The 24,778-nt window shown below is 38.3% G+C and overlaps 1 protein-coding gene across 8 annotated transcripts in view; it reads left to right on the top strand.

Annotated features, from left to right (window-relative positions):
• si:ch73-103b11.2 (protein outspread) overlaps window positions 1-24,778 on the top strand; it is an 88,539-nt gene that overhangs the window by 8,420 nt on the left and 55,341 nt on the right. For all 8 annotated transcript variants that reach the window (XM_041816489.1, XM_041816486.1, XM_041816488.1 and 5 more), the window contains exon 3: window positions 4,670-4,735. In XM_041816489.1, the coding sequence (XP_041672423.1) occupies window positions 4,670-4,735 (66 nt within the window). The remainder of the gene's footprint in view (window positions 1-4,669; window positions 4,736-24,778) is intronic.

Here is a 24,778-nt window from a genome sequence, read left to right on the forward strand (position 1 = left end):
TGCGAGTCAAGGCAGGTGAGCAAATACTTTTTGCAATATAGTGTATGTCCACAATGCCTCTGATACTGCAAAATTAACAATACATCTGTAATACTTTATAAGATACAATATAATGATATACAATGTAATATGTTACATTAAGATACAGGATGAACCCATACAATACATTAAGACATACAGTACGTTATTGCACAATATAATACGATACAATATAATACAAAACTATTTGACGTGACATGAAGCCGTATGGAATAATATATGAAATGAAACAATTTTATACATGAAGATACAATGCAACATTAATGTTATGATACATTATCATTTAAAACATTGCAATATGTAACTGTATATATGGCCCAGTATTATAACAATATTACCGTACAGCGGTCTTCAAATTAATTAATATATGTAAAAAATAAAGAAAATACAATGGATATATTATGAGTTCAAATTAAGGAAAGAATATAAAACACCCCTAAAACTGTTTGCCAACTGAAATTCTTTTTATCATGTTGTATCTTTTGACTTCTTTTCACCTGTGTTTGTCTGAAATTATCCCTCTGCTTTCACTTCTTCTTCTTATTTTTATATCTCACTTCTTTTGCCAGCTAACCTATGTTCACTTTCCATTTATGCTGGATTAATATTCCTTCCCTCCACTGTTGTTATTGGTGCTTATCTTTTTGATTCCCCCTTTTAATGACATCTACTTTTTCATAGAAACTGCATCGATTTTAGGTTTTCCCCAGCCAAATAGAATTCACAGCTCATTACATTCAGCTATGAAGTCAATGAAACTTGAAAACAAAAAGAGAAAAACACAACAACCTAAATATCTACCCCAAATTATATGTATATACACATGCATACATATTACAACAATTTCACATAGATATAAAACGACCAAGAAGGAAAAAAGAGAGAAGAGAAAACTAAAGAACAACACAAGTGCAACACAGGTGCAATGTTCAGTGTCAGACCCAAAGAAGAGATAAGACACAGTGCACACAGTGGGTGTGTGCGTAGAAGAAATAACAACCCTTACTGTAGTAGTAAAGTCATTACAGGTCTCCACAGTATAGTGAAAATGTCTTTTTGGAGTATAAATAGGCATGTTACTATTCCATTTGACAGATATCCTAGACTTTTTGTATCCATATATTATAAGTGGAGGGTCTGGTTTCAACCATCCTGTTTCTTTTTGTGAAGGAACTTTAGATTTGACTCTATTTGGGTGTCTCCTCTACCTGTTCTTTTACTATTGCTAACCGTTCTGGCACTAGTAGTACATTTAACAAGCAGGAGCTGTTTTTTGCTGCTCCTGTCGCCATTTCAGGGATTCAGCAGCTTCCTTTGGGAGTCTTGGCCCTCTATCAGAGAACTCCTCATTCTCAGGCAATAATGAGCCTAATATTGACTTTTATTTTTATCAGCCCTGCTCCCACAGCATGGTGTAATGAGAGCCTTTTTCTGTTGCACTCCTCCCTTTATCAGCTCGTCCAGATCATTTTGTGGTGGTGCATCCCAAAGAGGAGTTTGGAGAGTGTGGGGGAGGAGAAGGGAAAAGTCCCAGTTCTCACAGCCACACTGATGGCTTCCATATGGGGTTTGGTGAAAAGCACCTCCAGATCCTTCAACTCAACTGCTGTCAACAGCACACTGCTGTCGCTTTGACGTAATGGCTGATGTGCTCTGCCTTTCCTTACAGCTTTTGACTGTGGGAGGACAGTTGTTGGCCTGTGTTGTGCTGAGGTGAGCAGGTTGGTCTGGTTTTAAATGACCAGTGAGTAAATAACAGAAAAGGAGCTGACATGATGGATGAGTCATATGTTAGGACTGGTTGTCGGCTCTATTTTGTCCATCAGAATTCGTCTCTATTACCTTTTACAGGAAATTTTTAATAGATATATCTTCCTGCTTGTGGAGCTTATGAGTAACCCCATCGTGTCCTTCCAGTGCCTTTTAGGTTACAAAGCACCTCTCAATATTTTATGGATTGGGCTCAGTTGGAATAGGAGAACTGGATATATAATACTGAGACAAAACGGTGCATTAAGATAAGAGGTCAGTGGAAAGCTCATCAGGTCAATAAGGAAAGAGATCAATGGATACTGTCATCATGCCATAAGAAGAAAGGGGAAAAACCCTAAACCAAGAGATCATAAGTTTGCATTATGTGTAAGGGCTGTGCAGTTGATCGCAGTGTCATCATATTACCATTGGAGCAACTGCACTGACAAATTCATACAATTATTGCAATAAATGAAAAATTTAACATGTAAACAAGCAATGCTTTTGTCACTCTGCAGTCATTTTACCAAGCTGAGAGAAGCCTGAATGTAATTACTAAGCTGTAGATATTTAATGCAGTTAGCTTAAACCAAAGCTAGTTATCAGCAACCCTTAGATTAATTGATGCCTGCTAAGAGGCAAAAAAAAAAACCTTTGAAGTACAAATGTAACGTAATAATATACTAAATTGACAATACATCAGAGTGGTAACAATACCATTGCCTTTTTAGGGACCAGGAGACATTGCTGACTCTCTGCTCTGCTCTCTGTCTGTAACAGATACTGGCATTAATGCTCACATCTTTAAGAGACACTAACAGGACTTAATAAAACCTATTAGGTGAATTAAACAGTTAGCGAGGATAGAGGCTGCGATGAAGGGCAGCGTGAGGCACATCTTCAGTATCAGTCAAACAAAATCCTGAGTTCTTCCATCATTCCTTTTTACTGTGTTGCTAACTTCTTTAGAGGGCAAGCGCTGTGAAACAATCAGGAAAAAATAACATTGGGGTAGACAGATTATTTACCTGGACAGTTATTGATGCCAATATTTGGCGTTTAGCTGAATTATCAGTATCGGCAGTTCATTGATAATCGGCCAAAATCAATTAATTTAAAGGTGGGCTACTAGGTATTTCTTCCACTCTGGTTTTGTTTTCACTCTCTACAGTCTGACCTAATGTCCTGCCCACAACACTTTCTGCCTGATTTGATATCAAAACTACCAGCCAATCAAAACTGAGGCCTGGGTGGCACTGACAGAGGGAGTGTATGGTTTTCTTTGCTGTTAATCTGTTGCTCTGAGTTATTTGACAGAACCATTTTACTTTTTCTATGTTTAATGGGTTTTTTTTTAGTTTATAGCAAATGCAAATTGATTCCAAATATCAGCTATGGCCCTGAAAAAACAATAGCAATTGACCCATAAATAACTACCAATCACTACTCTGTTTTAGCAACAGGATGCTGTCACTTTCTCTCTAATCCCCCATTGCTGCACACTTTCTTCTCTCTTCAGTCATAGTATTTTTGAGTTGAATTATGGACATGGATTTTTACAATATGAGATTGAAGTAAATGCATTAACAAATTTGAGTATTTCATTTAAACTCTGTAAAAATAAATGAAAGCATCCCATTTTCCTTTTAATTCTTTAAAATAGAAATAATAGTTTTTCCCTTTTGAGTTTTTTTCATAACCAATGAACCAAGTATATTTTTCCTTTCTTCTGAAGTAGTGACACTAATAAGTGCTACAGTTTAAGTTACTAAAGTTAAACTAGAGGCTTGCACCAAATAAAATAAAGATCAGTGCAGTTTATATTTTGACAAGGCCAATTAAATTTTCCATAGTTAAGTTGAATTCTAAATGCGAGGTATTGTTACACCCCTACCATGTTATTTATTTTGGTTTCAGGAGAAACATGTTACAGGTGTTCTGTTACAGAGAAAATCAGATATGCAAAAGTGTCACTTTAGGCTAACATGCACTCTTTAATATTTCTTTATTTTTTGCAATTCATAACAATTTTGTAATATTGACTGTGTAATTGCATACCCCATATTTCCCTCACACAGTGCAGACCCCCTCTGTGTTAAATTAGACTTGTTTTCCAGAAATATTGCTTGTCTGCAGTCTATTTAGAAAAATGTCATTAAAATGATGCTTTCAGCTATCTAATGATAAAGGAATGTATTAATATGTCTTCTTTATATGTTGTTAGATCTGGGACTGGTTAATGTTATGAAAAGTGTAATATTGTGACCTACTTAAAGCTGTTCCTGTTGTTCTTCTGTATTCATCTGGAACATGTTTTCTTCTTCCCCATCAAGTGATGAACAAAAGCACATTAAAAACTAGATGATTAATTTTTCGAACTCATGGGCAGTGAAAAATGTTTCCCAGCTAGATTGAAACCATTGTGATGTGGTGAATTCTGAAACCCTGCCAGTTAAGAACTGGGCTGCCACCGCATTGCAACTGTTTCCTAAAGGCTTACATGCTCTGGTGTATTGACTGTTTGTATTTGTGCACTTCAGTGTAGATGCCAAGTGTTTATACCCGGAGGTGGACCATCTAGTGTAGTATATGGGATTCAGGATTTTAATTGGAACTTTTAGAGATGTATTTACAGATCCAATAATACGTCTGTGGATTTGTGATCCAATGTCTGTCTGTACTTCTGACAGTTGTTATTAAACTGCATAAATTAAACTGGCTAATACACAATAAATAAAGAGTTGTCAAACCCATGCATAAACATCTTCCAAAGCTGCTTCATCCTTCTGAGACACTGATGTGATTTACTGCTGGGATTTAACTTGATGTTTATCATATGACGGTGTGAGTAATCAATATTCTCTTTGTTTTTATGCAGAAATGGCAAAGAAGGTTCTTCATCCTGTACGAGCATGGCTTACTCCGCTATGCTCTGGACGAAATGGTGAGTGAAACTTTCTTCTTGTCTCACCGTAGCTCTCTTTCAACTGAATATAACAAATCGTTGACAAAAGACTAAAATTGAATGGTTGCCAGGTATTGAATGCAAGATGGAAACATTTCATGGAATAAATAGATTAATGTGCAATTTGTGACTTTATATTCTGTCCATTTAAAAAAAACAAAGCATAATTGCAGCAGGAGACTGAAACTAGATCACTTCGGCATTTCATTCTTGTATTTACCTGCTGTTTATAAAACTCAGCACAATGTATGCCAAGGAAAGGGAAGTGATTATGCCTCTTCAACCTCTGAAAGCATTTAAATGGGAAACTGCTGGAGGAAGTTTGCGTTGCTTTCACACAGTAGAAACATTCAAAGAGGAACCGAGGACAAAAAAGCTAAACTTACCACTAAAATTTGATAAGATATAAATCACGTGACATTAGGGGCTTTTAACATTTAGCCTGACCTGCTTTCTGTTTTGGTGCGTTAAATCAAAGTCTGACTTTTTTGTCATTTACTGTAGGTTTTACGATAAAAGCATGGTTTACTATTTAACAGGATTATGACGTTACCAGAATTTTAAACCTCACTGTGATTGTGGCGCAAGTAGAACAATAATCATACCGGTTTTTGCATCACAATAACAAAAACAGAAGTCCAATCCACCTGATATTGGGTCATATTTAATAGCAAAAATTGCAGGCACACTCCTGCACACTGTCTAAACTGCAGATATATTGGCAATGTTTATACACCAAAACACTGATGATGTATGTGTGCAATTTAGATAATGCATAGACAGTTCTGTCTTTCTCTTTAGCAACTTTGGGTCAAAATATAACTTAGGATCTTCATTTTTTATGCAGATCTTATTGAAAAGGTCTGAAGCTTTGCAGTGACATGGATTATTAAAATTAGGATGGCTATTATTTTTATATTATACGTATCGCATCATAAAGAATCAAGAATACACTATAAACGTTCTTTTTTTTTACGGTTTTAGTAAAAATTGTTGAAACTATTTGACACCATGGAAGCTCAAATTTGGGTCCTTAGACATGCAGAATTGGGCAATTTTTTTGTTTTCTCTGAAGTATTGCAGAAAAACTCATACATATCATCTTAATTGTACATTTGCATTTAGTGAGTTTGTCCAAATTTTGTCAGTTAAAATGCCATGTGCCTCAAAATGATGAAATCGCCATTATTTTAATGATCAGTAGTATCAAAAAGTTCAGTAACTTAAAGATCTTCAGTCATACTTTTTAACAAAGAGAGAGAAAGCACGGACTAAATAACACAAATATGTTTGCATTTACAGTTACAGTTTCAGGTGTTTGCCTGAAATAAATTACTCAGTTCGTGGTGACTAATAAGAAGGGGTATAACAATTCATTGATTGGTTGATCAGTTATCCTGTCAGATTGATAGAGAGTCAAACATTGATCTACATTGTCACCTTTATGCTACGCTTTTATTTTGAAACTTCTCCTGCATGTCTGTTGACAGTTTCCACCCAGCTGCGCATTGTCCTGAATTTAAAAAACACACTAGTGGCTAACAGCTAGCAGCCAAGAATATGAGAATAAAGAGTATATCTATATACTCTTCTTTCAGCTGTGTGGACACTTTTCTAAAGATTTTTTTTTTCGGGGCATTTTTGTGCCTTTATTTGACAGAGTAGGACAGTAGATAGAGTTGGAAACAGGGACAAGAGCGGGGGAGAGACATGCAGTAAAGGGCCTCAGGCTGGAATCGAACCTGGGCCATCCACGTACATGGGGCGCGTCTTAAACCACTAGGCCACCTGCGCCCCTGTGGACCTTTTTCTGACATAGACTACACCAGGATTAGCCCCCCACCTTTTTTTTCTTACTACGTTTGTATGCCTTTTCCTTTTATACAATCGCAAAATGATCCTTTAGGGATGGCTGCAGTAGTTTGAGTGGTGTCTGGTATAGGCTCCGCTGCTAAACACAGAAGGAAAAGCTACTTCTGCATGCCTCCTTTGATACACTGATTGTAGTCTGACATCTCGTCCTATATTTGTAATAAAAATATGAGCTGCCCGAAGTCATAGTAATAGTAGTTGGACAGGAGCTTTCTTTTTATCCCTCTTTGTCCGTTAAAACCAAAACTTTGTCCTAATCCCTTCATTTGTCAAAATCACAACTACAGAAAAACAAATATATAGTGAATACATCACTCATCAGCAGCTGTCATAGCCATAATCTCATTAAAGTCTTATGTCATGCAAAACTACACGCAAGCTATATGCCACATTTACATTGAAAGTGTGAAGGGTTAAAATAAAGCAGAAATAACTGTCCTATCCACATGTGTTAATATATTCAAAATAGTTTTGAAAAGGGAAAAAAGAGGCCAAAAGACTGGGTCATGATTGTGAAATGGTACAAAAGAGGTACATTGCTGCTTTAGATTGATCAGGATATGCGAGAGGGAAGAATAAGAAATGACTGGGACCCAAAATGTTTGCTGTTTAAATGTTAAAATCTTTAGTTTAAACTGTGTCGATGTTAATGGTGCCCAGTTGTATTTTCCATGACAGTAAAGGTAGCAGTTTCAGTCATTATCACTTGACCATGCAGTCACCTCACAGTTAACAGCAACACTGTGTCACACAACAAGTATTTAGTGAGTGTGTTAAACACTGGACCAACTAGCACAATGGTGTCAGAGGAATCAAGTGACACCACATGGTGTTGATACTGAAAGTCATGTGCCAAGCTGTGTGTGTTTGTTCAAGGAGCTTACACTCTTACTGTGCAAGAATCCCGTGATGACTTCCTCTTCTCAAAAGGAAATCGGCAAAAACAACTCAACACTGGCAGGTTGTTAGTAATTTGATGATACCAGTACCCTCATATCTGTACACTCATCATAAAAGTTAATATGTAGACGGACTGTCTCTCTTTTATAGCTCATGTTTTTGTAGGTCAGTTGTCGTAATGCTGTATATTTTGTCGGTTCTATTACTGCTGTTTCTATTGCAGCATGTGGGCAGGCTGAATATTGATTGACCCACAGCGGTGTTCGACAGCTTTTCTAAACGTGGGATGTGCTTTGAAATGAGTTGAAAGCAGAAGTAGTTGAAACAGCACATGCTTTGTTGCTTTTGACCCTTTCATACTGTATGTGGCATTCTCTGGCAGAGCACAGAGACGCTGAGAGGGTTTATGTAACAGAGGTCACAGGAGCCTGGATGCTGTGTGGATTTTTTTCACGTCTGCGCTCTTAAGGTTCACTTTACCCCCAGAGATATTAATGAGATGGCTACTGTTTGTGTATTAAACTAGGAGCAGAGAATGTTTATGTTGGTTTTTTTTTTGAGAATTTATCATACTAAAGATGAAAAAACATGCTACACTGGGCTTCATTTCTTCTTCTAAATAGAGCCAGTAAAATTGTATTAGTGAGGCACTGGTGGAGAAGAAAGATGGGTGATGTGTTTACTGGAAGAAACAAAGGAAAAGAGGCGGATGTCCTCCTTCCCATTCAGCTGCCTCCCTGGATGTCACTCTTCATCTTTTCATCTCCTTTCTGAATGCTTGATCAAAAGGAGAGGAGGGGTGTAGCAAGGGTCTGGAGCTGAAAATATCAAGTGACACTAAATATAGAAGCTCACTTGTCACACTAAACACATTAGAATAATTGTTTGTGTGATGGTGAAATGGCTTTAAAACTTGGCTCATTTGCATATCTATCCGGCACTTGTTTTATGAGGATGAAGGGATGAAACTGGACAGCTTTTTATTTTTAAAGACAATGTAGATGATGAGATAAATAATTTGGTGCCAAAATACTGTGTGAAGTTACAATAAATATAAATAATACCTCAGTAGTAGGCCTGGGAATATGCAGGGTGACTTAAGATGAGATATGTGATATGTAACCTGGAATAACTATATCACAATACAGCAATTCTCCGGTAATTGGTATGTGTCAAGACAACAGAATATTGATGCCAGTTTCACCTTTTTTCTTGTTTTTTTTTTTGTTTTTTTTTTTACTTTACTTTTTCAGCACTTTCATTAGGAATGCACAATGTTAGATTTTTGCCAATATGCTGATGTTTAGAGTTTCATTTTTGCTAATACAGATGTCAATATTGATATGTATGTCAGACCTAAAACTTCAGCCTACAAAATGTATTTTAAAGTTTAAGAATCAAAAACAAACTAACTTCAGTTCATAGAACATGCACCAAAGTTTGAGGAATGAGGATAAACAAAGGGAAAGACTCAAGCTGACATAGATCTGTTGGTCCTGACCAAAACTCCACAGACTTAGTCATACATATGGCAGATATTTACAGCAGATAAAGGCTTATATTAAAAACCAATTTATTGGTTGTAAATGGTGGCAGAAGTTTTCATATCTGTTGATATCAACAGCAGTTACATTTTAGGCTAATGTTTTTGCTTGTGCATCCCTAACTGTCATACACTATGCCGCTGTCTCCATCCTCCTATTTTGTCCTGTTGCCACCTTTCTTTTTGGCCAATATCCCATCCATGTTACCCTCATTTACATCATTATACCCACAGTAAGGAGTTATGAAGTGTTGATGCTATGAGGAAAATTGGCAAATTGATCAAATTTGTTGATATGACCGTAGAAATTGAAAAAGTTAGTAAACTGGCAAGAGATCTCTTTTAGTCACTTCATTATGCTTGATATGATCTTTGGCTATAACAGGGATTGTAATAGGGATATTGGTTTTCAGGGCCCATACTGATCATTAGTAGTTCATGAGACTGATGACCAATATTTGGAACCAATATGCATTTATTATGATGTACAAAATGTACTTAACGTGGCAAAAGTAAAATTGGGTGATCAAAAAAAGTATGCAAAATAAACAGTTTGGCCCAAAGAGAGCTCAAGTTCAAAAGATTTTACACTGCTGGGAACATACAAGTTTTTTTGTCCATATATATAACTGTCAGCTTATTAATTCCACAAATCAGTTTTTACTCTGCTGATTCCAACACAGATTTCAACATTAATATTTAACTAACAGAAATTGCTCCAAAGTTTGGAAGCAGAAAAGGAGTAGCTAAAACCAGTGAGTGAATGCTACTCCAACAGTCTCAGTTTCTTCTTTTTGTTAAGCTAACAGTTGAAGGTGTAATGAGTTGGAGAGAGATGACAGTGCTTCTTATTCATAAAGGTTTTTCTTTACATCCCTAGCAGACCTCTGCTTTTTTTCCTTCATTCACCACAGGTTAACAAGACCGCTTTGCATGTTGTCTGGACATCATTTACTGGGATTTTTTTTAGCAAAGTTGGCACGGATGGTTTTAATGATAACTAAAAATTTGAACAATGTGATAACCACTCTGGAATTTGATCATGGTTATCATTAAAACTGATAATCATTTAATAATATTGCATTCAAGAAAGAAACTCCCATCAAGATATGTTTAAATGTTGTATTGTGCATTACGTCATGTCAGATCTAAAGACCGCAGCTCTAAAGCCTGTACAGCATTGCTTCAGACCACATCAGAGCCCTTGATCACAGAGCTCTAGTTAGGGATACAGATGAGGAGGAGCCCCTCTGTTTTCCTCTCGGCCTAGTTTTATGTCTCCTGTATCTTGGCTCTAACCAAACCCAGATGGGCTGCGGTCCAAACCTTCAGGATGTGGCACCACTCTGGGGGGTGGGAGAATGGGTACGCGAAGGCCCACAGGGCCACTGATTTTGGGGTTGCCCACCTACAGTGAACACCAAACACTACACACCACTGCCATCATTTAACACTAAAGAGCATCTGTGGCTTTAAAGAGACAAGTGGCAGCAAGAGGAAAGGGCAAGAAAGAGAAAAATTGAGGTCTTTTTAAAGGGATTTGGGGAGTTAGGAGCTGTAAATGCTTGCCTGTATGTCGATTCATCCCCCAGTGTTTGCTATAAGTACAAGCTAGATTTTCCCAGAACAACCCAACGCAGTTATTTCAGGAATAAGTTGCCAGGGTAACATGTTTTGTCCCATTGTCCAGCAACAGTTGACCGTGGCATGTGCAGCAATGGATAGTTATTCTCTGTGTGGAGAGCTCTGGCTGTCTCTGTCCTAACTGAAGGGAAAGAGGACGGAACGGTCTGGAAGCAGAGAGTGTGTGGGCTGAAGCTGTCTCTAGGCTCAGTCAGGTGGTGAGCAAGCCTTTCTGTCTACAGTAGCTGTAGAAGAAAAAACCCTCAGACACAGCATCGAAAACAAATGTGCAAGGCTGGATGGTATAGAGTCAGAGTTTGTGCTGAGCTGCACATGTTTCTGTTAATGTGTGTGTGAGTGAATACACCGAGGGCTGAGAGTGCTTGACTGCAGAGGCCGTGTCAGGAACAGGTGCTGCCAGCTTTGAGAAACTTCTAGTTTTAAACTAACTCAGTCTCCGTTCAGTTTAATTTAGACATTTCAGATCCATCTCACTATGTCTGTACCTAAAAACTAGGGGTGCAACGATACACAAAATTCACGGTTTGGTTCGGTTTGGTACGTTTTTGTCACGGTTCGATACTTTTTCAATACAAAAATAGAGAAATTTCCATGCCTTTTTTAACTTGTTTATTAAAAATTAAATGTATCTGGTGCAGCTATACCTGACACATGTTCTGCTGTGCATACTTAGCACCATATAAAACAAAAACAGCACCATGTAAAAATAAGAATATTAAAAAGATAATTTTATCTGATGGAGAAATAACCCATCTTATGTGGTGCATTCTTAGCAGCAGAGTATATATTACCAAAAAAATTGCTTCCTAAATATTTTTTGAAACATTTGAAACATTCTTACTACACAGTATCAACCAAATACAGTACTGTATCATTTGGGGGTCCCTGATGGTGTATTTTCTATTTTTGGCAGAATTTTAAGCAAACACACCCAATCCCTGACATGAAACACTGAAATATTGAATAAAACCCAGCGTTAATACCAATAATGAAAGCTCCTGTTGGGAGTTTCTTCTGTTAAAGCTCCCATTGTGAGTTTTTAGCTTATAGAACTGAGTGGAGTTAATATAAAGGAAATCAAACAAAAAGCAACAATTGTTTTTATTTCTTTATAGTCAGTTTTGGTGCCTAAAACCATTGCCATGGAGTAGGTGTCATCATAATACACTACCAAACTACCAAACCTGCCTTCACAGCAAAATTATCAGTGATAATTCATTCCCCCTACAGTGGCGGACCCCTTTATCCGAAGATGATTTTATATTATTTTATGGAAGTACCTGTTAACACGTTACATTGTTTTTTGGACTTTCATATATATATTTAGGTTAAGCAAAGGGGAGAACAATGGATGTAGAGGGCCCCATGCCTGGGTTTGCCTTGGGCCGCAGAATTCCTAAATTCGTCCCATAGTGTAACATTAACACTTCCTCCAAGTTTTTGTAATTCTTACAGGTTCCAAGGTTTTCCTCTCTATTCCCATATTTCCTGTCTCACTTTGGCTGTACTATCAAAATAAAGGTCCATAATTGCATTGACTTCATTGTGTTGATATGATAATTGACATATAATGTTGAACATGAACAGAGCCCCACCATGAAACAGCTGTATGATTGAGCTGTTGCATTTGTGAAATAGACATGAGAAACACACCGAATCCATTATCACCTGGTGGTGAGGGCAGGTATGTGGGTGTTAAGAGCTCCCTTAGGACAAAAAAGCCACTTTGATGACATCAGTGTGAGTTAAAATCATCAACACCCACACTGTAATAACTGCTTCGCTACACAGCCCCAAATACCACACAACACCTAGATCCTATTGACCTTGTTTTAACCTAGTCACCCCCCCACACACACACACACACACACACACTCACTGCTGATCATATGACCCAGGCAGATTTTTTTCTCTGCGATGTCTCGACCTCTGTTGTGGTCTCTGAGCTCACACTGAATCACAGCCTCGGTGTTTTCACATCCTTAGATTATGAAGCTTTGCTCTGCTGCTCTTTAATTACTGTTGACAGTGGATTGTGTACAGCGTTTCCTCACGTTGCTGGAGGCTTTTGTAACTGCTTAGAAATGGTGCACTTTATGTTCTCAGGCTTGTCTGTTAATGTTTCCAGTGCAGATGGAACAAGAACAGTATACCTGCTAATAAAATGAGGGTACCTATTGAGTTGCATCTCACAAAAGGCCCATTCAAAGACGTGAATTGCATTCTTCGTAAGACTGCATTTACAATCTGTATTGTGTCCTTGTCGCTCATAAGTCAGTGCAGAACATGATTTTCTCATTACGTTGCAGCCGTTGAAGTCATTCTAATTTCATGTCATCTCAATTAATTTCCTGTGTTTACTGGAATTCAAATAGCAGACCCCTTGCCCTGTAGCACTGTCCAAGAACTGAGAGTTTGGACAAACTTGCCTCCATTTCCCACACATTTATGCATTCTTTTAACTTGATGCACACTGTTTTGCTGCCTCTCTCCTGAATCGTCCAAACATAAGCTAAACAACTAAAGCCTGTGTTCGCCTTCAGACATGTAAGACCACCTAACATGCTGAAACATGCATCAACTCTGTACCTTTTGTAGCCCCTTCAAACATGAAATTGGGGGCTATTTTTGGCCAATTTGGTGAACTTTTGTCTTGCATTTTGGGGGAATAAGGAGTGCTTTAAGGGGATGGATTAGTGGGCAGGGCCTCCAAGCAGTGCTATTGCCTCCAGGCACTCTAAGTGGGATCCACACCCCTTGAAATTAGGGATACTTACAGGGGAGCTCCAGTCTTCTGGGCTCAGCAAATCATGGGAAACAGATTGGAGAGGGTGTACACAAGGTTGCACTGCAGTTCAAGAGGCAAAAAGATGAATGATTAAGGACTGAGGGAAGAAACACGATTTAAGGGGAAAGGTTAAGATTGAATGAGATGCTGCCTGTGTTGATAAGATATTTCAAGTCTTCGGTACAAGATCATCGGGTTTGTTTACCAAGTGTAGGCCCTGGTTGAAGTGTGTGTTGGCTTTTTAGAGATACGGTGCGTGAGAGTCTTCTTTAACCCCTGCCCTTCCTTCCCCATGGTTCCAGTAGGAACTGATCTGCTGGAATGTAAACAGCCATGGATTACACTGGGGTCACTGTTCCCATTGCACAAAGCCACAAAACCATGGGAACAGTCATTCATACAGCTTGTAATCGTCAGGGTCTACAGTACTGTGACTACCATTCAAATTAATGGGAAACCCACACCCCAAATATGTGCCCAGTGTAGTATACTGACAAAGATAAATCCTTTGTTTTTATTACAGAAATGAGAAATTCCCAACTGTGATTAAAAAACAAAGACAAAATCCATGAAATCCCCAACTCCCTCTGTACTGCTGACCTTGTCACTACCATATATGCTGTTTGCTGGGGCTGACAGGGTGCAACATGCAGGGTGTTATCCCAGTGCCAACCAGGGTGCAAGTTAACACCCCACGGTTCAGAAGGAAAAGGATATAAAGTCATCGAAAAATTCCCCGTTGTTGCTGCTTTTTGAATATTTCTTGGCTGCTCCTCTGTGCGATGATGCATTAAGCTGCCTCATGGGCACAAGATCCAGTGTGAACATGTCATTTCGTTGGAGCACAGGTTTTAAAATCATGGACACACCTATTGCTTTCCTGTTAAATTAGCGGTGTGGTAAAGCCTAATCAGGATGACGGGTAGTTACATCATCACAAAAAAAAATCATCATGTCTCTTTCTTTTTTTTGTTTTGTTTTGTTTTGTTTTTCTCTATCCCAATTTTCAACTCAGCTGGTGGAGGTCTGGAGTCTGGTCCTGCACAAGTTTCTACCTATTAAAAGGAATTTTCCTCACCACTGCTACCAAGAAGTTGCTCATGGTTAGAGATGGCTATAGTTTGAGCTTGAGTTAAAGTTTAAAAGGTGGTAATCCCATGAGTTATTTTTTTTTATTTTATATTGCTGAAAAACAAACAAATTTCTTGTCCTCATGACCTTATTCATTCAAGTTTTTGTCTTATCAAAAGCTGGATTTCCTTTTTCTTGATGTTAAACACATCATGAAATTTTATTCACAGTGCCGTATAGTCATTTTACTGTGCTGACCTTGAACACATCATAACTGTCATTTTGTTAGGTAATCTTTAATTATACTGATTTATACACAGTTTTAAACATTGGAGTAATATTTTTAAATAAGAGGACTTGATACAGTTTAAGAGTTCTATAGTAGTATTAGTATATATTACATATATTTGCAGACCATTTTTTTTAATTATCTGTATATAAGTACCATCCATGCATGTTAGATAGGGGTACATTCCTCCTGTAAATGCACTGTTTTAGGACCAACATTAGATAATTAATTCAGAGCTTCTTGTGACATTCTTTAGACATTTTCTGCAGATTATTTCTTCAGTTATTATTATGCACCTCTGCACTGTGGAAACCAACTATTTTTACAGAACTCAAAAGATTAGAGGTAACTGATTACCTAAAAAATGTAATGTAATACTAACTGAAAAAACAGTATTTTAAGCAGCAGGTACTTAAGCGAACACTTTCCTTTTAAGCTTAAGTAAGCTGTGGAAACTTTCCTATACTTGAAAATTCTGTTTAAATCCAACACATAACAGCATGTTGAATTACTTACAATTTTACTTACAGCTACACGTTCCTGTTTCAGTATTGATTCCACTGTAATTTGACTAACTTGAGTATGTAAAGGTTAACAAAGACTGAAAGGTGCTCCCCCATTGTGTTCAAGACACCACTCATGCGATATTGAATATTCTCCCCAGGAGGGACCTCCCTAAATGTTAGCTTAAGTGGGTGACTTCAGTCATGGTGCAAAAGTATCTAATGTCAAAAGTGACTGTAATACTAGGAACATGTGCAAAATAATTCTTCCAGCGGTTACTGCATAACAGGCAACATCAGAACCCATTTGAAAAGTTTCCTTTGACTTTTGGCCCAAAAGCACAATGCCCAAAGGCATTCTGGGAAAACCTCAGATTAAGGGATAAATGTCAAATCACTTTAACAGAACTTCTGTTTACTTAAAACCTAAAATGTGTCCTATCAACTAAGAAAATTAGATATTTTCAAGTTACCCCATCTCATATTTTTAATGCACTTTTACTGTTCGGTCTTACAGTGTAGGAAGATAGTGGAAATATGCTATCAACTATAAAATTTAACGTGCAAAGCTCACCTGCAATGATTATGGATTATTGACTGAAACATTCTGAAGCTGAGAGATGTTATCTGAGAATCTATAACACAATGCTGCTGATGATGAATACTTACATTAGAGTAGATGCGCAACAAATAAACCTACAAAATGATGTGAGATGGGGCGACCCCCTTTGCCACCCCTACCTCCTTTAGTGTCATTCTGTGGGAAACTCGTGCAAGAATTGATGTAAGCTTTTGTGTCAATGATAAAAATTACGCTATGTCAAACAGGGTTTTTCCTGGCTCATTTGAGGCAGCGGTGGTACCATTCTGACCATGCGCACCCTGACCTTTCTAGGGGGGTCCGGGGACATGCTCCCCCTGGGAGAACATTTTGTACATTTTAAAGGTAATTACATTAATTTAGTAAACTTTAAGAGTGGAATTAAGAGGCTAAATTAACTGAAAATGTTTTTCTTTTCATAAGTTTGTGCTTCAATTTTGAACAGTTTCCTGGTCTGACCTGATAAAGGTTTTAATGATACAAGTGTTGTGCCTAAAAAGCTGTTATTAACATCAAAAAGCTTTTTTAGTCTTTCTTTAATGAATGTTTAATTTTATGTCCCTAATAACTGACTCATTGTCCACTTAAAGAGGTCATGCGACCTGCATAATCATCTCTTATTTTAACTGAAACTAATTTCCACCAGAAAACTGTCTGTCACACCCTTTACTTCATTTTACTCTTATTCTCTTAATAATGCTGGTATTGTGTTTAAGTTTGTTATTATATTATTTATTAACTATCTGTTATAACAAATTATCTAAAATAATATGTGAATGATGTAAGTAATACGTAATGTGATTTCTGGGTTAGGTTCAGAAGGATCAACTTTTTGTTTATTTCTCTCTGCTTATACTTTTGATAAATAAAATCAGTGGAACTGAGAAGTTTACTGCAGCTTCTGCCTGGAGGAAATATAAAATATCTAACAGAGATGATAAAGCCCTGTGTTTATCCTTAAAGCTAAAACTGTCCTCTATTTTGTGTGTCTTTAGCTAACACACACCGAGCGCAGCGTTCCTCTGCGCTCTCCTCAGTGTGTCTGGTGCAGCGTTCATCTGCGCTGTGTCGATCCAAAGACAATCTAGGAAGTTTAGGAAACTTGCGGTTCTTTTTTCCTTCTTTGGCAGTTTTGGCACCAACTCCTGGGCCCAGCGCTGCCCAATTGTCGTAATACTATAATTTCAGTTAAAAATATAATCCACCTGTTGTAATGCTTGTCAGAAAATACAGTTTTTCATGATGTCAGAGCTTTGAGAGCTGGTGGCGGCATGAAACTTGCTGGTGGCGGCCGCCACTTAATTTTATATGCAGGAAAAACCGTGTCAAAACACCCAATAGCAGTGTCAGTGACTTAAAATGTTGATTTTTGTGATTGGAGGAACTGGGTCTTGTTCTCCATCCCTACTCATGATGAATCAGAGTTAGGAGGTCTCAAGGAAGTCTAGTGTCATGAGAACTTTGTGTTGTGATTTACTAATCAGTCAATTTTAATTGATTTTCTGTTGTAGCTTTACCTTTGGGACAAGTCTGTATTTAGTTTCTCTTTGTATGCCACGGTAACAAAGGAAGATCTCGTCCGACTCATTCAAGCACCGTGTATTTGATTCTTAGTCTCTCTGCCACATCTAAGCCAAGGAGTACAACCTACTCTATTTGATCTGACAGAGATGATTGACCTGACGTACAGGAACAGACTATAGCCTCTAGAAAAATCAGACCAGAAGTAATATGGTTGTTTCTGCAGTAATGTTCTGTACATTCCCACTTAGACAGAGGTTCTTATCCGCCAGCTCAATTGGAATCACTAACTACAAGCTTTGCTGTCCTGAAAGTGACCCCAGATGTCCAAAAGATTTCCTTTTCCTCTGAGGATACATGACTTAACCATTACAAAGAGAGCGTGATTAAGCTGAAAACAATGAAATGCTCCCAGAAAAAGTCTAGTTTGTAGTTTTTACTTGATAAATGACCTAACTGGCTCTGTGTTGGCCCTCTGGTCTGACTTTCTAGTGTCTTTTCTTCTCTGCTCTTTAGTTTTTCCATTGGCTTTAGTCACCACATCATCCCGGATGTGGCTGTGATAAAATCTTATCTCCTCCACTTGTCCACTGTTTGAATTCTTCCATTTCTCCTGTCAGAAGTCAAGTAACCCGGCCTGGCTCAGGGCCAAGTCTGCTCTCTAAACATTACACCCCCCCATGAGTTCTCTTGAGTGTCAGCCATTATTTCTACTTGGCAGCACCGTGGTCACTTCTTTACTCTTTATCTTTAAGAGTGTAAATCAAAGCAGTTTCTTTCATTAGTGTTGAAACACACATGGAAACCTGCCTGGAAACACGCTCCCAGCTGATTTGAAACTAAACTTAATTGCAGTTTTTGTTTGTGTTCCTAACTCTCAGGGATCAAATGTGAATAAAAGGGACCTCCTACCCACCCCACCCTCCCTCACCCAATCCTTTCCCCCATTTATCATGTGTGCATGTGTGTTTGCTCCAACACTGAAAGGCTTAATGAGTCTAGAAATAATTGCTGTCAAATTACTCTTATTAAATTCAAATTACAGTCAGTAAAACAGTATTGTTGTCCTGTGTGCATACTCCTGACACACAAGGAGGGGGGCTTTGCTGGTGCTTTTGATTGGATGAGCAGAAAGTGCTATTGACCTGGAAATGCGTGGACAAATAGGACCAAGTCAGACTAAAACCCAAGCTATTTTGGCCAACATTTTACCAACATCAGAAGCTGTTTGTCATCTCTTAACCAGAAACGAGCTGGAGTTACTGGTCAAACATCACTAACCTTGCTTGTCGTGTCCAGAATTACTATCAGTTTAACAAATTACTAATATTTTTATATTTTGTCCTTTAGTACCAGTCAGATATTTTGTCCTAGCCATAGACTAGCTGTAGCCACGGTTAAAAGACCTTCTCTCTCTCTCTCTGGGGAGCAGGTGGCCTAGCGGTTAAAGGCGCTCCCCATGTACAAGGGCGGCCCGGGTTCGAATCCGGCCTGAGGCCCTTCACTGCATGTCTCTCCCCCACTCTTGACCCTGCTTCCGACTCTATCCACTGTCCTCCTCTATCTAATAAAGGCACAAAAATGCCCAAAAATAAAAAAATCTGAAAAAAAAGACCTTCTCTCCTCCCTCTACTGCTTGAATGTAAACAAGCACAGTGAGCAGATGGCATCTCATGGTTCACAGCAGCTTAGCAGTATTGTGATTTATAAAGTGATTAAAAGTTTTTTATGTAGGCTCTGCAAGGTAATCTGGTATATGTTATCTGTTACAACTAGCTACAATCACTACCAGCAGCTGAAGATAACATTCAATAGGAGAGATTCAAAACCAGTTTGTTTGTGCAAGAGTAAAGTGAAGCATGCTCTATAGCACAGTGTGTCTGTCACAGTGAGGGGCATGGCAAGTGGAGAATGTGTGTTGATTTACTGATCTGAGTCACATAATTTTTCCAGTAATAAATACATCATTAAATTGACTGTTTATAGCCTACCTACCAGTGGTGCCCAGGTAAAACCTGTCTGCAGAAAACATAAGATGTTTATTATCCTTGTAGTATTTCTCAAAGAGACAGCCGCCTGATGAGAGGAGGAAAAAAAAGACTCTTTCACCATTGATTCTGAAGATCCCTCAAGTCTGCCTGTAGTCTTTAACACATTTGTCTGCTTACGGTAGCTTGTTTGATCCAAATAAAAAGCACAGTACTTCCTGCAGTTTGGTTGAATGTAGGTTAATTCTTGGTCACTGTAGATTGACCACATCAAAGTTTGAATTAAATCAAACTGAGTCCTGCATGGTCAAGTGATCCTTGGGTGCTTGTTCAGACATCACCAATTTTGTTTGACAGCTTTCACACCAGTACAAACAAACCACACTCACTTGTTTCAGTCACATATTACAGGTTAAGGTTTTGTCCATGAAACAGTTAAAACTGAAGTTGATTTTTGACAGCAGTCTATCTCTTTTGGGTTTTGAGGGGGCTCAGATTTTCTAAGATACAAGTGGTAGGAGGTTTGGGGAAAAAAGGTTGGGAGCTACTAGTCTAGAACCTCTTTGTGTCTTGAGATAACATTGGTTATGAATTGGCGCCATACAAAAAAAATTGACTGACTGACATACTGACGCTGATCTTTGAGGAGCACAACATTTTCTAACCTTGGAGGAGCCAAATAGTCTTAATTTAAATTTGCATTTATTTGACAATGAAATAAGTCATCTAGGCTCACTCCTACTATTAACATTTTAAAAAGAAGAATTTTGTAACTTTGGAAAACACAGCTAGTTGTTCTGCTCTACTTAATCTTCTGGCTTTAACTAATGTAGGCTGTTAGCAAGCAGAGACAGTCCTTCTCCTCAGCTCTCTGCTCTATTATTATATTAGTGTTCAGTGTAGCGTGAGCCTGTGGACAGGATCATTTAACACTGGGCACTAGGCCTATCACCACCTTGGGTAAAATAGCACTATATTGCTCTTAGCAAATGGTTTCTCATGGGGTATCATTTTTCCGATCACAAGGGCTTTCTTTTGATGAGGACTTGGACTTTTTTCTTCAATTTCTTGGTGAAAATGATTGTCATTTTGGGTTGAACCAAATGACTGTTGGTGAGAAAATTTCCCCTCTTTTTCCTGGCCGTCTTTTACCATTCTTCTCTTTGCACCCTCCTTCATTTTCTTGTTCTTTTTAATGTTTTCCAGCCATTCATCATCCAGAGAAAGGCCGGCTCCAGGAGGCTTTGGCTAAACCAGTGTCCACTCTCAATCGCACAACCCTCACTTTTTACTTTCCCATTACTCAGTCTGATTCACTTTCCCCTTCCTTTTTACCTCCTTGCTTTCTCTTATTCTGCCACTCTCTCGTATCTCCGTCTTTCATTCCAGTTTCTCACTGGCCAATAAATCATTTGTGTTGGAGGGAGCAGCCAGCAGTATTGTGTAACTTCTCTCCTCCCCACCAAACCCTCCCTCGTCTATAAAGCCAAACACGGGCTGATGGGCTGCTCGCTCAGTTTGTTCTAAACACTAGAGCAGGACACTGACAAAAGGTTTCATTTAAAGCATCAGGGTGAGGGGCCAGCTCTGAGACCGGCACTAATAAAACAGTGGGAGAGGTGGGAAGGTGTCTGCATGTGTTTTAGTGTGAGTGAAGGGACACTGAGAGGCATTTACAATATAATGATAACACTTCCTCCTTACTCAGTTTATTTATCATTTAAACTCAGACTTTGCAGCATTATTCCTGATTTTCTGCTTCAATTCAGCAGTTTTAGGTTGGCTGGCAGAGTTGATCGTAGCTCACTGCAGTGAGACGTCTCTGTTGCATGCAGTGCAGACGTAACACGGTTTATTAGACTGCTGCCTTAGTGGTTTGCAATAGTCACAGCTGCAGACGAACGTCTTTCACAGTTGTAACAGGTGCAGGTGTATAAGATGAACCTAAACTTTCACCTCAGCTTGGCAACCTTCCAGTTAAGCCACCTGTTAGGGTCAGAGATTTGCAGACTGGATATTTATAGTTAGAAAAGAAAGTGAGGCCTCTGAGTTGAGACTGGGTATGGTTCACTTACAAAATGTGAATAAATGAAGTTTTGATATACAAATGAAAACTTGCTCCCTTACCTTCCTGGGCCTCATTTTGACTGCAAGGCTCTCTTGTTAAATCCACCAAACCTGAAACTAAAGTATTTTGGCATGTTTCGAATTGTTGTTGGGTGAGCCACTTGCTCTTTAATAACCCACTCCAGCTTCCTCAGGTCCTGGCCCAAAATTCCCATCTCAAGCAGCCACAGACTGGCCCAACTCCAGCCTCAGCACCTAATCAGCTTATCGCTCTCTGTAGCTTTAAAGAGAAAGCAACAAAAATGCAGTCTTAACTCCAATTTACCACAGTCCTCTGAATTTTTAACTGCTGAAAATACAAACTAGGTAAATGTATGATATACTGTTTAGATTAGATATTGTTTATTATTTAAGTATAATTAACTCAATAATCCTTTTCATGCTCTTAGAATCTTACTGTGTTCAGCTGATACATTCATGTATGTAAAAACCTGAACAAATATTCTTAATTATGAAAGGATTAGCTTAGCCAGAGTGCATACTGTAAAAAAAGATGAAAAAATATTGATATCACTGTATATCATCATCCTGACTAGTATGATAAGGAAAGCACCAAATTGATGTTTGAAATAACAACTGAGCTGATGCTGATACGAATGCTTTTTAAAAATTTTTAGATTTAAGACTTCCTCTTTGCTAGTGCTGCGTGGTTTGGTAGTAATGTTCAATTGTGATTTTCGTATGGAGTTTGCATGTTTCCCGTTCATTCATGGTTCTCTCCAGCCTCCTCCCATCGCCAAAGACATGCTCATTAGGTTGATTAGTGACTCTGAATTGCCCGTAGGTGTGAGTGTGAGATTGCCTGGTTGTTTGTCTCAGCATGTCAGCCCTGTGATTGAATGGTGACCAGTCCAGGGTGTACCCTGCCTCACCCCCAATGACAACCTCCTGTGACTCTGAACAGGATAAAGGGTGTAGAAAAGGGATGGATGGGCATCTCTACTCCATGACTCCTTATGCTGCTGCTTATGGCATAAATAGGGGTAACTAGGATTGAAGTTAACTGGCCAAAAAGGTTTACTGCAGGATAACCTAGGAGTACCTAACATTCCAGTGGAGTACTTCTCTTAAACCTTTTTTATTCTCACCCCTGAGCTCAGTTTAAGTGCAGAGGACAATGAGGAAGAAGTTGCTGTAATGTAGATTGAGGTGAGTACAATCCAAGAATAATGTAGCCTGATGACATCACTACATTTGGTGCTTTAGACAACACTGGAAGCCTACATGTAAAACTGTGTTCTAAATTTACCAAAATCCTAATGAGTTTTTTTTGTACATGTATAAAAAAGACAAATTAGTTAACATAATAAGTCAATATGTTTTAACATGCAGGGTTCCTTTTAATTATAATTTCTGATGATATTGTTTGATTTAACCAGAAATGTGTGAGACTCTTATATGGTTTGATACTGATTCTGATAATCTCAAAATGAACCAGACCTAGATTACAGAAACAAATATGGAACACAGAATTTAGCTTCTCCGATCTGGAGTTATTTACTGTCAGGTTCCCCAGCGGACCTGAGTCTGTAGGAAGCTGCTCTTCAGCCCTGTGGAAAAACAGCTCGCTCTGAAACTGAGGTATCAGCTGAATTCTCTAAGGAACATTTTCCTATCCCTCCCCCATTTTCCTCTCCCTTCTCGCTAATTTGCTTTGACTTAGAAAGGTTTTGGCAGATTTTCAGTCATTATCAGAGAGGTAGAGGAAGCCTGACTGCAGGTCTTATGTAATTTAAGCCGTGTCGACAGAGCTACACAAACCAACTTCTTGTTAATGGTGTTAAAGAGTGAGTTATATTTATGTTCCTCTTTATTTTCATAGGAATAGTTTTCGTTACGACCTGGACCGCAGCTCATAATGGGTGCCTATTCACCTTGGCCTACTTTCCAAAGTGCTGTGTCAGAGCTCAGTGTGGGACGCTGCAGTGATCTAGACACTGCTGTTAGGGACACAACTGTTTTCATATCGCTCAAGAGAAAAAGCTCATTCTAGAGCTGTGAATCTAGATTTTCTTCTATATCAGGGAATGGCACTATGCTAAACGGAATGATAAAGCTGAATATTTATTTTTAAGGGACTTTAAGTTTCCTTTAGTCTATTACTGTCTGCATTTCCACCAAAGTCTGAGTCCTGTTACAAAAAACAACTGTATAACATGAGCTAACATGCATTAACATGGTCAAAATGATAGCCATGTTTCCACAAACTTAGATTATCCCAAGCATAATCATTATGTCCCCAGTATATTAACTTTAATGTACTGTGAGAAATTTCTGACTTGTTACAGGCTAAAATTATACTTAAGCTTCTATAAAACTATAATTTCATGCAAAGTGTTGACATAAGGCGTAAGGAAAACATTATCCTTTAGATAATACCACACAACCATGTCTGCAAGGACATAAGGCATACCACTGTGTCTGCTGCTTTGTTTGTCTTTAAGTGTAAGTTCCCCATAGTGTCTTTAAAGTTTAATTCAAGTTTTACTAACGTTCAGATTAAGCAGATCATGTATCCTTATATAATTTGATGCTAGGATTTAGGATGATTTAAAGGTCAAACTAGTGAACTACAAGAATGTAGGCATGCTGTTACGACTGAGAAATTCAAGAAAGATCAATGATTGTCTGTAAAAGTTGAACTAGAGTTTGGTGAATGCTTCAGAAATAATCATTTGAGTGTATGGGAGTTCTCCTTATTTAAAAAAAAAAGAAGTCAATGACCAACACGCTCTGTTCACAGCTCTTTTTCTGCAAAAATAGAATGTTTTTGCTGCTGTTCAGGAAAATTCATCCTATATTTAAACACCATCTGCAGATGGTCAAACTCCCCTTCTGCTCAGCTGGTCTTACGACTCCAAGTCCTTAACCAGTGAGAATTATTTAGAGCTGCTAGGCATTAAGAAACAGATTAAAGTGAAACGTCTCCAAATTAAAACACCAGCATAAATCTGAGCATTGTTCAGGACGATCCTTGTGAAGAGATTACTTAAAGAGGAAAAGCTTTCAATTTACTATCTGATCTATGTTCTAACTGTCACCAAAAGAGGCGCTAAAGGTGGGCCAGGAATCTGATAAGGATCCCTTCTTGAGGCTGTAAATATATAGGCTGTAAATATCAGCTTCCTTTGCTGCAAATAGTGGCCTAATCAGCTATATATATAATCCCATAAAT

The sequence above is a fragment of the Cheilinus undulatus genome, linkage group 20, assembly GCF_018320785.1.
Source record: "Cheilinus undulatus linkage group 20, ASM1832078v1, whole genome shotgun sequence".
NCBI lineage: Eukaryota > Metazoa > Chordata > Actinopteri > Labriformes > Labridae > Cheilinus > Cheilinus undulatus.